Source organism: Cyphellophora europaea (assembly GCF_000365145.1).
Source record: "Cyphellophora europaea CBS 101466 unplaced genomic scaffold supercont1.1, whole genome shotgun sequence".
NCBI classification, from domain to species: Eukaryota; Fungi; Ascomycota; class Eurotiomycetes; order Chaetothyriales; family Cyphellophoraceae; genus Cyphellophora; species Cyphellophora europaea.
In genome coordinates, this window is record NW_008481797.1 from 888,511 (window position 1) to 902,296 (window position 13,786).

The window sequence follows — 13,786 nt, forward strand, 5'->3', positions numbered from 1 at the left end:
GTTGCGACCTTTGGTGGCCGGTCTCGAGACTGTGTCGTCGTTCTTAGGCAGTCGACATTTGGTCTGGACCAGATATCAGCAGTAAGAAGCGAGCTCTGACGCGTGTAGTGGCCAGCTAGCAGTGTGCTGGATACAACAGCAGGTTCTCGCAGCAAGACGGACCTGTAATGTCAATTCATCTTGGACAGCCCTGCTCACTTTGCTGTTCAGCCTCGCTAAACGAGCAGCACGCCTGATATGATCATTGTGTGAATGTCACGAGAGGAACGCCGACCTCGGGAAGTCTGGACTCGGCGGCTAAGAGTTTCAGTCGAGGAGAGGAATGCGAGCCGAAGGGGGTGGTGGCCTATCTTCCATCGCAGTCCAGTCATCTGCGAATCACCAAGAAAAAATGCCTATTGCCTTGCGAAAGAAAGGCTGGCCATTCATTTAATGGGCGTCGACCCTGGGTTAAGCCTAAGAAGGCCTTACAGTGAAGCGAGGCGATTTGAACTGGAGCAACTAAGAGAACAGGGGAAATAAGAGCCAGATCTGTCAGGCGGCACGTAAGATCGTCTGAACCACGGACAGGCTATGGTAATCCTTCAATGTGATGTGGCATCCGATCAATTAATAGGTCTGGCCAAGCACCGCCCGAGAAGACCCAATATCAGAGCCCGCAGACTGTAATAAAGAGTGACTGGAGAAACCTCCAGTGTCAATCAGGCCCATTCTCGTGGTTTGCGCAAGACGTCCATTAGTTCGCGTTCCTTTTCGGTCGTAGCGTCGGCTGGTTCAACGGGCTCTTCGACTCCAGTACCACACACTGGGTGCATGTATTCCCATCGTGCAGTCAAAGGGAGACTCATCAAAATGCTCTCAATGCGGGCACCCGGCGTCCTGAGTCCAAAGCTAGTTCCTCGATCGTTGATCAGGTTGAACTCGACGTATCGACCGCGCCGAATTTGCTGCCAGATCTTCTGCTGAGGTAGATACGGCATGTTCATTCTTTTCTTCACAATTGGGAGGTACGATGGCAAGAAAGACTCTAGACCACTCACACAAAATTGGAACAGATCCTCTTGGGGATTTTTGGCGGAAGGTTGAGTAGTCGCATCGAGATCATCAAAGAAGATGCCACCGATGCCACGCGATTCTCCTCTATGTGGAATGGTAAAGTAGTTGTCGCACCACTTTTTGAACTTAGGATAGTAGTCCTTATCGTGCTTGTCACAAGCGGCCTTGAGAGTCTTGTGGAAGTGTTTTGCATCCTCTTCGAATAGGTAGCAAGGCGTCAAGTCCGTCCCTCCTCCAAACCACCAGTTTTGGGGAGCGGAGCCAGTGGCATTTACAGGATCTCGGGGGTCGGAAGTTTCGAAGTAACGGTAGTTCAGGTGGACGGTAGGAGCCATAGGATTATGTGGATGAAGCACGAGAGATATACCGGCTGCGAAGAAGTTGAGCTTCTCGACGTTAGAATCCACAAAGGTTTTGTGATCGGCCCTCATCTTCTCAATTGCGGACCGTGGTAGTTCGCCGTAGACCACAGAGACATTGACACCCGCCTTTTCGAAGACGTTCCCGTCTTGAAGTACGCATGAAATGCCTCCGCCACCATGCGGTCTATCCCACTCGTCTCTCTCGAACCTTTTCCCATCGATGTTCTCAAGGGCAAAAACGATTCGATTTTGGTGTTCCTTGATCAGAGCTTCCATTCGAAGACGCATCGGTGAATGTCTCGTTATTGGTGTCCTCTTCTTCGTAATCTCATCAACCTCGGCAAGAGAGGTGGTCTGTAAGGGTGGGCCATCCAAATGAACAGTGTCAGTCGAATACGTAGAATAGAGAAGAGTTGCGAATGTCGTGCACGCTGCAATGGTTGCGAGGTATGAACGCCTTGACGGGCGTAACGTCTGGTGGATCAATGAAGGGCGAGAAAACAGGGTTCGGTTCGAGGAGAACGAGCGTCTAGGAGTACAAGAGCAGTAGCTCGTTGGTTGCAGTCGCTGCGGGCGCAGTGCTCGCGTGGCAGGTCGGACGGACATTGCTGCCTTTGATGCTGTATGGTGAGAGGAAGGATGGACTAATAGAACACAAATGCAACGAAAAAACTTTTTGGCACCATTTTATACCGTCCGGAACGCAAAAGAGGTGGTCACGCAACTGGTAGCTTTGGGAGAATCGCGTGGAGGTGGACTGACTGATGAACATTGGGCTCGAGGCTGCATCATTGGCACCCGTGGCCTACCGTACCGTACTGCAACTCCGTTCGACGCCCCGCGACAGGCGCCCACACCTAGGTACTGGGTTGAGCCACGCTCGGGCGTAAGTCGTGCCGGGATCAGCCAGCTCGGACGGCTGTAGGTCTCACCGTATGTGACTGGGGCTGAAGACATCACGTGGCCGCCGACAAAGACGAGGTGTTGCGGGCGACTGACCACAAAAGAAGACTGATAAAGAAGAGTGTGGCCAAAAGACCTGGTGCCAGCTGATTGGAAATCCGAGTATAGATAGCTGTAATGGGAATCTAGGCGACCGGGGTGACGAATGTTGGCAGGAATGACTGTTGCACTGTAGCCTTATTGAGTGCCCGTGACTGGTTCGCCCCGCATTGAGTTGTTGCCTGGGCTGTGGCCGCTTCACCTCCCACTTCTAACCATCCTCACCGACACCTACCAATCTGTCCCTCCTCGTTATACCGATCGCCTAAAATACTATTCGCATCCGACTACCTCCCTATCGACGACAAACCTCACCATGCGTTCCAAGTTCAAGGATGAGCACCCGTTCGAGAAGCGCAAGGCGGAAGCGGAACGCATTCGTCAGAAGTACTCCGACCGTATCCCTGTAAGCCGCGCATTCTCTTTGTGAGTTTACCTGTCGCTGATGGTGCTCCAGGTCATCTGCGAGAAGGTCGAGAAGTCTGACATCGCCACTATCGACAAGAAGAAGTACCTAGTTCCGGCCGATCTCACTGTCGGCCAGTTTGTCTACGTAATCCGCAAGCGTATCAAGCTCAGCCCTGAGAAGGCTATCTTCATCTTCGTTGATGAGGTCCTTCCTCCTACCGCTGCCCTCATGAGCAGCATCTACGAGGAGCACAAGGACGAGGATGGCTTCTTGTATATCACGTAAGTCGTCCCCCCTTCCAATAGGGTGACAGCACTAACCGCCTCATAGATACTCGGGCGAGAACACATTCGGTCAGGAGTGATTGACCTGCGGAGTGGACACTTCCACAGCCGACACGATTGCGAACGAGACGAGACTACTGATACCATGATGCGCGTGGATTGCGTTTGGACGGACATGTGCTGATACGGGAGTTTGGGTTTCATTTCTACCCTTCGACCGTCCACGACGATCACATCGATACTGGCAAGAACATCGGAGCCAAATGACAGGGTTAGATCAGAAATGAGGAGGTTTGAGGAGCTAGCTTGAGACCAGTCCATCATGCTGTTAGACAAGCATGCAACAAGAGCGGTTGTTCCTCCCTCCAATTGTTCTTCCCAGCTGTCATCTGTTACCCTTCTATTGGCATATCGACGATTCTGCCACCAACCAGTTCTGTTCTTTTAATAGTGCGCTAAGCGTTCCCGCAAGCTGAGCGTGCCTGTAGCCATGCTTTGGTGTTCCTGTGGTAGTCGCGGTGACTTAGAGCGGTCCTCAGACCCGCCTAGCCTCAGGGCTCAGGGCTGTGATGCAAGACTTGCCTTTGAGACCTTCTTCCCGTCACACCCATCCTCATCTTTCATTTCTCCGTGTGTGCCTTGCCTGTTCACAGACCAGGTCTTCTGCTTGGGGCCTCTTGAGGCTCAGTTGAGGGTAGTGGATTCAACCTGCACTCACCAGCTGTTCCTTCTCGACGATGACGAAAATCAGGTCTTCCGACTGGACTTGCAGTGAAGGCGCAAGCACGACTTGGCCCCTTCCGGTCCATTCTGCACCAAGTTGTGATGGCTTCTACCACCGACCTACTTCTGTGACTTACCTGAATTTGTCCGACGCACTGACCATGCCAAATGGATCTCTCCAGAAGCTACGTTAATCTGCTCGACGATCTGGACTTCTTTTCACACTGGCTGAGCTGACGCTCGTTCGACCAGTCGTGGCGGGTTTTGTCCATCGTGAGTGTGGAAGGTGCGGTGGGTGCTGTTGCTGCGGCGGGGACAACGGCCGACTGAAGATCCCCCAGCGACCCAAATTTTACCAGCCAGATACCACAAGCACTCGCCAAACGACTAGCCAGAGATCATCAACCACGCCTGCGACTGCTAGCACTGCTGCAACCTCATTTGTCACCGCAGGCTGGTCTCCTGGTGGTGAACCAGACGCAAAGACCAGAATAAGCATGGCGACAAAGTCGAAATCTGTCAACGAGAGCCGCAGCCCGCAGGTTTCCCGACCCACTCCTAGAAATTCGAGAACATTCACAAGCCCTCGCAAACCCGACTCCCATACCCGCTACACCGACAACCCTCCTCCTTACCAATCCAAGATCCGCCGTTCTACCTCTTTTACTTCGCCACTCGAACTCGGAGACCCTTCCGTGTTGACCCAGCGGCCCGATCGTCTCACCAAAAACAACCTCGAAGCACTTCTGAAAGAGTTGGACTTGGAGAAGACGCCCCACGTCCCAAACTCTGCATCCTCTAGCGCTGCGGGCGACCCAGGACCGACAATCCGGCAGGCTTCCAGTACTGCTCGTAAGGCTATGCCGAAGACAAACTTCAAGTCCCCAAAAAAGTCGGATAAGAAAAAGTCCAAGCCAGATCCTGACTCTCACCCTCTGAATTCATACATTCCCTCCGCAGCGATGTCACGCGAGGATGCTCGCTCAACTCCAATGGAGGTCGATAGCGATCCACCTACCATGAACGGCTCCTCGCAGCCTCCTACACCCTCGCATGACGCTCCAGGCGCATTCCCCGGTGATGACCCTGCCGGTCGCGAAGAGAAGAGTCCTACACCCCCTCCGCATCGAGTGCAGCCTACGCCAAAAGTCGACCCCGAAGCATGCAAAGCTGCCGGCAACAAGTTTTTCAAGGCTAAAGATTATGACCGTGCGGTGCAAGAGTATACCAAGGGTAAGAACGAATCTGTTGCGATTGTTGTATTGTGCTGACCAATTCTAGCCGTTGACGCGGATCCTTCAAACGCCACATATCTCTCAAACCGTGCAGCCGCCTACATCTCAGCAAATAAATACGATTTAGCGCTATCGGACTCATTACAAGCTAACAGACTTGAACCCAGTAACGAGAAGATCTTGCATAGGCTGGCCCGAGTATATACTTCGCTAGGCCGGCCACAAGATGCCCTTGACACTTACTCTCGCATTCAGAATGCCTCTTCTACCGACACTGCCGCTGCTCGCAAGGCTTTGTCGTCGATAGAGGTTGCCGAGAAGCAGATCGAGGCGGAAGATGGCAATGGCAACATGGCGTTATGGAGCATCGATCAAGCGAAGCAAACGCTCGGTTACGACACACCCATGCCTCGAAACTGGCAAGTTCTACGGGCAAAGGCTAATCTCAAGATTGGCACCATCAATGCTCTCGGAGAGGTCCAAGGTCTCACCCAAGGCTTGATGCGTCAGAATCCGAACGATGCTGAGGCTATTGTTCTAGCGGCTCGTTCTTTCTATCTGAAGGATGAAAAGTTGGGTGGCAAGTCAGACTACGATCGAGCTGAGCAGTACTTTCGCCAAGCTCTCTCGCTGGATCCTGACAACTCCGATGCGCGAACCTGGCTACGGACGATGAAGAAACTTGATCGCGCTCGCAACGAGGCCAATGACATGTTCAAAAAGGGTCGCTTCTCAGATGCCGTTGACATGTATACTGATGCTGTGAAGATCGACTCGAAGAATCGCGTCACAAACGCCAAGCTCATCTGCAATCGCGCTCTTTGCCGGATGAGGCTCAAGGAGTACGAGCTCGCCCGAGACGACTGCGACCAGGCATTGAAGCTCGATCCTACCTACACCAAGGCTAAGCGAACAAGAGCGAAAGCTACTGGTGAATCAGGCGATTGGGAGCAAGCCGTAAAGGATCTCAAGGCTCTGTCAGAGGAGAATGCAGGAGACCACGATATCGCCAAAGAGCTACGCAACGCTGAGCTCGAGCTGAAAAAGTCCAAGCGCAAGGACTATTACAAGATTCTTGGTGTAGACAAGGACGCCGGCGACAAGGATATTGAGCGTGCGTACAAGAAGAAGGCTGCTCTCTATCATCCCGACAAGACCCAAGGCGACAAGGAGAAGGAAGCCATCTTCAAGGACTGTCTCGAAGCCAAGGAGATCCTGACCGATCCCCAGAAGAGAACCATGTATGATCAAGGTATCGACCCCAACGATCCCACGAGCGGTATGGGTGCTGGTGGCGGCGGCTTCCCCGGAGGCATGGGCGGAGCTGGAGGTGTGCAGATCGATCCCGAGATTCTCATGCAGATGTTTGGCAGTCAGATGGGTGGTGGAGGACGTGGTGGAGGATTTGGCGGTGGTGGAATGCCACACTTCTCCTTCCAGCAGGGTGGTCCTGGCGGTATGGGTGGCGGACGAGGTGGCTTCCCGTTCTGAAAGCCCACACGCATTGAGGCTTTCATCAGAAATTGCGGTTACGGGCGATCCCTGAAGCAGAGTGACCTCCGTCACGACTCGAACGATGCATCTTCGGAACTTCATGAAGGCACGTGGAGAATACCTGTACCCTGCTAAAAAGGAGGTATGTCCCAAGATCACAAAAGCTCTTCCTTACATTTCGGCAATGTGGTTCTTCACTCGGGAGGGTCCGGAATCAAGATACGACATGCTGTCATTGGCCGTTGTCGCATCGATTCAAGGGGTGCACGACTCGAGAACTGGTTTCCATCAAGACAACAAACGGGACACTCGATGGGCGGGCTGCGTCGTTCCACCAGGCCTCAGATTTAAGGATTGAAACGACAACAAAGACTTGACTCCAGATGGAGTAATTGGGCACCACGACACTCGCATAGCGCGGCGTGTTCAGAATGGATGAATGCTGCGAGCTTCGCGTCTCGCGTCTCGCGGCGTACCCGCAAGCTGATAGAGGCATACATTGCATAGGAATGGCGTCTAATATCAGAGCTTCAGACCCTGAGTCAGGCAGTAGAAAATAAATACCTGGCGGTTCCCAGCATAATTATTCCCTTGGCTTATCTACTTCTGACGTGGGAGCTAGAGATCGAATGATTTCTACATGGTATCTTCTCGTGACAGCGAGAGAAGGCGGCAAGAACTACGAAGCCTGTTTTCGGTCAACTCACGTAGAGTTGAAATGATCATAACTTGAGCGAAGGCTCGGTTAATGGTTTACTGGCTTCTATTTCGCTGCTCGGTCCTCGCGCCAGCTGACCCCTCCCGGAAAGAGGGGCGCATCATAGTAATCTCAGGCCTAAGCGTAGACATCTCGATGACGACATCTGCTGCCATGTTTCGATCCTCAATCGATCCGTGGTAAGTCGATGAGGACAACGGCGATGCAAACAACAGGTGTCTGAGGTCGTCTGTCGCACCGTGGGGCGCATGACCTTCTCGTCTGTTGCTGTTCCACGTCTGGACACTGATGAGAGTGACATGCAGTGGGACAGGCCAATCGAAAGGGCAACAGCGTATGTGGGGTGTTATGCGTCTCCGCCTTGCGCAACGCTTGCCAGGGCAGGCTCATCTGCTTTGCAGCGGCTAGGAGTAAGGAGTACTCCATGGTGGCAGGCCATGCTTATAGTGGTGAAGAACGCTTCCAGGGAGCCGTCGATGTTGCTTATGGTCGCTTTCTTTCAAGAACCACCAGTTCCCTGCTGCCGACCAGCCATGATCACATCTCCATATTCCTGCGCGCTCCATTCTCGATCTACCACAAACTCCCACGCTCGCACCATCTCGTCCTGCGCCTTCTTGGTCTTCCACTCGCCAGGCTGCGGGCCCTTCTCATTCTTGTTGGTGCCGTTGTACTCACCGCCGTAACCTTGCTGGGCGAAGCTCAGACCCGCATTGCCGGAATCTGTGAAAGAGGACATGTTGCCGGGTTCTTGTGCCCCGTTGGCACCACCAGCGGAGACAGGCCCATTGCCATTGAGTGCACCTGTGACGGCGTCGGCCGAGGCGTTGCCTTGAGAGCGGGGAGGTGATAGTTCACCAGGAGCAGCGGCGTTCAGGTGGTCATTGCGAGGTGGTGTTTGTGGAGCGGCGTGCGAGGTGCCTTCGGGAAAGAGATCGACTTCGGTGTCTTCCATCAAGGTGGCCGGCGAGGTTTCTGGCGTATTTGTGCGGACTGGATCGAAAATGGAGATCTCAGCGTATGGAGAATTTGAGGATGCTGACGGAGGAGGATGCGAGGTTTTGGGCTTTTTGGATGGGTGGTCGGTGTTCGAGAAGGACATGATAAAGTTGCTGATCGCGTTGGAGATGGGCGTACTGCAGGTGCGGGGTGGTGCGCCTTGCGGGGTGGGTACGAGGCTCTCTGTTTTGGGGGGCCAAGTGCTACGGAGGGCCAGCTTGATGAGAATGTGGATAAGTAACCTGCGATTTGATGACTGACGTGAAGTCTTGATAACACATTCCTACTGACAAGGATTTGGAAAACCTGCACGGGCGAAGACAGCGCGCCAGAGCTTCTCACGTATCCGCCCGGGTGGTTGCCTGGTAGGGCTGGAAAGACCTGTGCAACCAGCTTGTTGCCTTGCTGACTCTGATTAATTGCTGAGAGCATTTGCTAACGCCGGATCGATAGTTCTCGGCCTGCGGTAGTCCTCTTGAGTGTTGCGAATATTATACACCAAGTCGCGCAGCACGCGTGATTAGATAGTACAAAGTAGAATCCCACTCTTGTGAGCACTGGTGCAGTCTCCAACGTCAACACGCAGATCATCAGACTGTGCGTGATAGCTCTCATCGCCTGCCATCTTGGACGCCCTTCGTCTCGCCAGCAGAGAATAACGTGTTGATATTCAGATCACCTCCCGACGAGCAAGATTTATCGCCGCAGCTCACTCAATATCGACTCATTAGCCAAACTCGCCTTGATTGTTCTTCCATGGCTCCCAGTTTCGCTAATTCAGACTCTCGCACAGCCAAATAGTCCTCTACCAGACTCTCGCCCAGAGCGGCCTTGAGCACGGTGCTCTGCTTCAAAGCAAACAGACTCTCTTTCAGGCTGTGAGGTAGCTTTTTGGTAATGCCCAAGCGCGCCCTCGCCTCATCATCCATCGACGAAGGATCGCCTACACAGTCGCGATGTTCCAAGATGAGCTCCTGCCGAACACCATACAACCCAGCAGCAAGCAGAGCCGCGATCGATAGATATGTGTTACCCATACCGTCAATTGTTTTCAGTTCCCAATGGCCTGGAGCGATGCCACGCAAAGGAACTTCCTTATTTTGATAGCCCCACGCGACGTATTCCCCACCAGCCCAGACACTTGACGCAACCCGACCATAAGACTCCTCAGTGGGTAATGTGAAGGCAAGAATGGCGGGTAGGTGCTCCAGTACTCCCGCCAAGAATGGATCAGCATAGCGTTCAACGACACCAGGACCATTGAGAGAGAAGTGCGCATGCTGCGCTGAACCTGCAGTCATGGCGTATGGGCGAGGATACATCGTGGCCTTGAGACCATGCGCCTTTGCAATGTTCTGGATGACACTCTTGGCTTTGTTGAGCATGTCGACAGCCTTGACAGGCTCAGTGCATGGTAGGGGAAATTCCCACTGCCCAGTAGCGTTCTCTGCATGGAATTGGAGCACAGTGATGTCAATAGAAGCTAGAGCGTCCACGATCTCTTCAACTATTGGTAGAGTGTCCAGGTCAGAGTAAGTCAAGTTGCACCAAGAGTGTAGTGTATGCAGTGGCTCGAAATCGATTATGTCACGCCCGTTGGTGGCAAGAACGGGTCGGGTAAAAACGATCTCAATCTCGAATCCAACGAGGATGCTGATGTCGTACTCGGACTTCAAGGTATTGACTTGATGTTGTAGGGCCCAACGAGGGCATCGATCCCAATGCCGGCGAACAGGAGTGTCAAAAGTGTCTTGCATCCACCAAGTCTGGACAGTAGCAGAAGGTGAGGAAATCCCTCTATTCAGCGACAGACTGGATAGATCAGGGAGCAGCAGGAACTGTCCAGTCGTATTCATGCCGGTTGCCGGCATATCATCCTGCAAGAGTCGGCTGATAGCAACAGTCGTGTAACATAGCTTGCCAGAGGTCAGTTGCTTTCGAAACTGGTCGAGTGGGACCATTCGCATACGCATCGTTCCTGTGTAGTCGCACATCTGAAGCCAAATGTACTTGAGTCCCGCATTAGCTTCAAGGAAAGCCTCGAAAGCGGCAATGTTATCGGCGGAAGTGGGCAGGGATAAATCCTCTTGGTCAGGGGTTGCCGTATGTGGATGACGAAAAAGTGCATTTTCCTGCACCGGCGTTGATGTCTCAGCCCTGGAAGCAGGGGTTGGTCGTGAACTGCTCTGTATCGACGACTCAACTGCGGTACTAGCGTACGACATGTAAGAACCTGGCTTTGAGCTGCCATTGACAATCGTCCTAACACTTCCATGGTTCACTTGGCCCAGAGCCCGCATCAGTTCGGGAAATCTTCTTTCTTCATCGAGCTTGTACAGGGTATTTGAGTTCCAAAACATGATATCCACTGCCATATGAATCGCATGAGGGATTGAGATATCTCCCTCAGCAACGTACTCGAGTAAAACTTTCTCCAAAGTTGCGCGAAACTGCTGGTTGGCCAGCCAGTATGTTTCGGGATAAAAGTGGCCATCTGTGCTCCACAATATCTTCGACGTAGGCGAAAGCTCTAGAGCTTCTCGCAACATCCGCTCTTCGCCCTCTCGCGAGAGCATTGGAAAGACTTCACCGATGTCGAGCCAGGCATTGCTGTATGCTGAGGCTAGATATCCCGCTTCGCGAGTGTAGGGGTACGACGAATGAAGAATGACGAAATCGACATGTGGGAAAGCTTCGATTAACGGCTGCATGTAGGCGGGATTGGCTTTCACCAGGTTGATGTCATTGTCACCAAGACCAGTGTGGAATTGAAAAGGGAGGTTCTCGCCATCAGTGTCAACCAGCTTGTCCAAGACATCGCAGACGGCTACAACGAGATAGTCGTTGACCTCTTTTCGCTGAATGCGATAGTTGTGGTCGCGTACAGCGCTTTGCATGAATTCGTGAAACGCTGTAAGCAGGTTTGATCCGGTCAAAGACTGATGCGGTCTGAAATTATTTCGGCTGTCCAACGCCACGTCTAGACCACTTCGATAGCAAATGACGGATTTGAATCCGCGAACGTCAGGATCATTGGCCAGAGTCCTAACCTGGTTCCTGAAGACGGTATTGAATCTCACAAGGAATGACTCGGTCTGCGAAATGTCCCAGTCAGCATCGAGGCCAACTTTGAGAAACCCAGCTGCGATGGCCAGTTGCTCAAGAAGCTCGGTGGCTATAGCTTCGATGCGGACGATTCGGTAGACGGAAGAAACCATCTGTCTGTGCCATTTGTAGGGGTAGACGACCTGTGGAGAAAGGCCGTCGTCCATCAGGATCGTATGTGTGCCCTCCAAACACTTCTTGACCAGAGAATGATAGTCACGTCGAATCCACTCGTACCGGCAGGCTTTAACGTCTGATGCCGTACCCGGACATTGATAGAGGTCGCCTAGCTGCTTGATTCCTCGAATATGCGAGAGGCTTGTGTGGACATGGTCCAAGAGGGCATGACCTTGTGCCTCGGATGTGATGCCCTCAAATGGATGATCCGCACTGCCGTAGGCATTGTCTTCCGTCAAAATGTTATGTGCATGGTTATCAATGACTGGGTATGTCCTTATGACTTGCCGCAGGTCTTCTTCGGTGGCATTGTCGATGTCTGAGATGTGGTGCAGACTTGGATAGGTTTCGGGAGCGGGCGGCATGGTGGAAGGAGCGATCGAGGGTTTTAACACGTCTGTGGCTCGATGGTGAAGTATTTGAGACTTCGATGCAAGCATACGGGAGGCCGTTCAGGCCAGCCACTGCCGGTTGATCACTCAGCTTATTGGGGTAGCTCTGATAATGTGCTTACAGCCTACAAACAATCAGAAAGGAGGGGTCGCAGCGATAGTGACGCGTCCGTAAGTCAAGAACAACAGGATCGAGGTGCGAAGACAAGATGTGCACAACGAGTCGCTGGTGGTTGGAAGGTGCAACGTGCTTTCTCTGAACCGTGTTGTCGCGCGCCAGGAAGGCAGGGCAATGATAAGGGACGGGCTTTACTCCGTACAGGCTCGACAGGGTCTCTGGGGCAGCTTCCACTTAAGCTTCCGCCAAGCCGTTGGTTCACTACTTCGGACGGGTTGAACCTTCCTTCTTCGCCCGCTCCGCTCGCCATCTCCATTGATATGGTAGATGCTGCTATTCGGCCCCCAATAGGTTTACGACCCATCTCATCAACTGCTATGTCATCCATAAAAAAGCGACCGCTCTCGCTGGACCGTGCTGTTACTCCTCCCCCAAGCAAGAAGATCCACATGGCAAGCAACTCCGCGCACGTGGCCTCGGCGATCAATCCCCCATTGATCAAGATCGTCAGTTGGAACGTCAACGGTGTAAATGCTTTTCTCCAGAAGAAGATCTCATTCTCGCACAGTCCCGCCTCTTCGCTACGGCAAGCCCTTCGGACTCTCGGCTGGCCCCATTTCCTATGCTTGCAAGAAGTGAAAATTGCTCCGTCCGACCTGGCCACGCAGAATGGGCTACGGCAGGCCGCCAACGAGAAAGCGTTGCCCGAGGAGCCCACGTACGAAATTGTCTACTCTCTACCGCGAGATAGGTACAATGCAACGGGTTTTGGCGGCAAAGTACATGGTGTGGCTACCCTGATCCGGAAAGATTTCTATGCTTCTATCACGTCGACGAGGATCCCAGAATGGGACCGGGAGGGCCGAATTCTACTCCACGAATTCCAAAACCTAGTCCTCATCAACGGCTATTGGATCAACGGCACCGCTAATTCTTACCGTAGTCCACACACGGGCGAACCGGATGGAGATCGCCACAGCCTCAAACTTCGCTATCACAGAAAGATCCTCAACCAAGTGCTACAATATGAAAGAGCTGGTAAACTTGTGGTGCTTGTCGGAGATATGAATGTGGCTAGAGCGCACATCGATGGCTACCCCAACCTTCGCGAGTACCCTTCTCAGCATGTCCTCAATCGAAGAGATTTCAATGAGAAGTTTTTCGGACCTGAAGGGATGAATGGCGTTGATGTCTTTCGCTACTTCCATGGCAGCCAAAGGAAGTACACTTGGCACCATGCAAGCTCGCCGCATGGCACAAAATGTGACCGAGTCGACCTCATCATAGCCAGTAAGGCATTGGTCGAGGACTGGGCGGCTGTTATCGATTCCGACATCTGTGATGACGCCCAAGCAAAACAGCACAGTGACCATGTCCCGTTGTGGCTGACTCTGGATCTTTCCAAATGCCCACTCTTCGAGGTCAGAGAAATCCTAAAGGCATCATGAGTGACTCCAAACCAGCGAAAAGGCTGAGGCTCCCAGAAATCCCAGGTCCTTCACCTCCCTCGATCGCCACGGACCCATGAGACAATTCTCCCAGTCAACATCTGCACAACGTTAGCAAATCCCAACTTGGTCGTTACATGAACTCAACGCAAAGCACTAGGCGTCTCTGGAGTACATCCTGACAAAGTCATGGACGTGCTGATGAAATTGGCCTGCACTGCGACTCAAGTTTTCGGCTGCTTACCCCACCGAAAATCTGCAATG

General features: G+C 52.8%; 6 protein-coding genes across 6 annotated transcripts; 3 read left to right on the forward strand and 3 right to left on the reverse strand.

Annotated features, from left to right (window-relative positions):
• Positions 1-701: 701 nt before the first annotated feature.
• Positions 702-1,706, reverse strand: HMPREF1541_00308 (uncharacterized protein; the record flags this gene model as incomplete). The annotated part of the gene is made up of 1 exon (XM_008712614.1): positions 702-1,706. One exon carries the CDS (start codon positions 1,704-1,706, stop codon positions 702-704), a length of 1,005 nt encoding a protein of 334 aa, XP_008710836.1.
• A 1,030-nt stretch (positions 1,707-2,736) lies between these two features.
• HMPREF1541_00309 (uncharacterized protein) lies at positions 2,737-3,114 on the forward strand (the record flags this gene model as incomplete). The annotated part of the gene is made up of 2 exons (XM_008712615.1): positions 2,737-2,826; positions 2,878-3,114. 2 exons carry the CDS (start codon positions 2,737-2,739, stop codon positions 3,112-3,114), a joined length of 327 nt encoding a protein of 108 aa, XP_008710837.1.
• Positions 3,115-4,333: 1,219 nt separating this feature from the next.
• Positions 4,334-6,562, forward strand: HMPREF1541_00310 (uncharacterized protein; the record flags this gene model as incomplete). The annotated part of the gene is made up of 2 exons (XM_008712616.1): positions 4,334-5,069; positions 5,118-6,562. 2 exons carry the CDS (start codon positions 4,334-4,336, stop codon positions 6,560-6,562), a joined length of 2,181 nt encoding a protein of 726 aa, XP_008710838.1.
• A 1,220-nt stretch (positions 6,563-7,782) lies between these two features.
• Positions 7,783-8,385, reverse strand: HMPREF1541_00311 (uncharacterized protein; the record flags this gene model as incomplete). Its single annotated transcript, XM_008712617.1, has 1 exon — positions 7,783-8,385. The coding sequence occupies one exon, from the start codon at positions 8,383-8,385 to the stop codon at positions 7,783-7,785; it is 603 nt and encodes a 200-aa protein (XP_008710839.1).
• A 610-nt stretch (positions 8,386-8,995) lies between these two features.
• HMPREF1541_00312 (uncharacterized protein) lies at positions 8,996-11,929 on the reverse strand (the record flags this gene model as incomplete). The annotated part of the gene is made up of 1 exon (XM_008712618.1): positions 8,996-11,929. One exon carries the CDS (start codon positions 11,927-11,929, stop codon positions 8,996-8,998), a length of 2,934 nt encoding a protein of 977 aa, XP_008710840.1.
• A 522-nt stretch (positions 11,930-12,451) lies between these two features.
• On the forward strand, positions 12,452-13,522 carry HMPREF1541_00313 (uncharacterized protein; the record flags this gene model as incomplete). Its single annotated transcript, XM_008712619.1, has 1 exon — positions 12,452-13,522. The coding sequence occupies one exon, from the start codon at positions 12,452-12,454 to the stop codon at positions 13,520-13,522; it is 1,071 nt and encodes a 356-aa protein (XP_008710841.1).
• Positions 13,523-13,786: the final 264 nt, after the last annotated feature.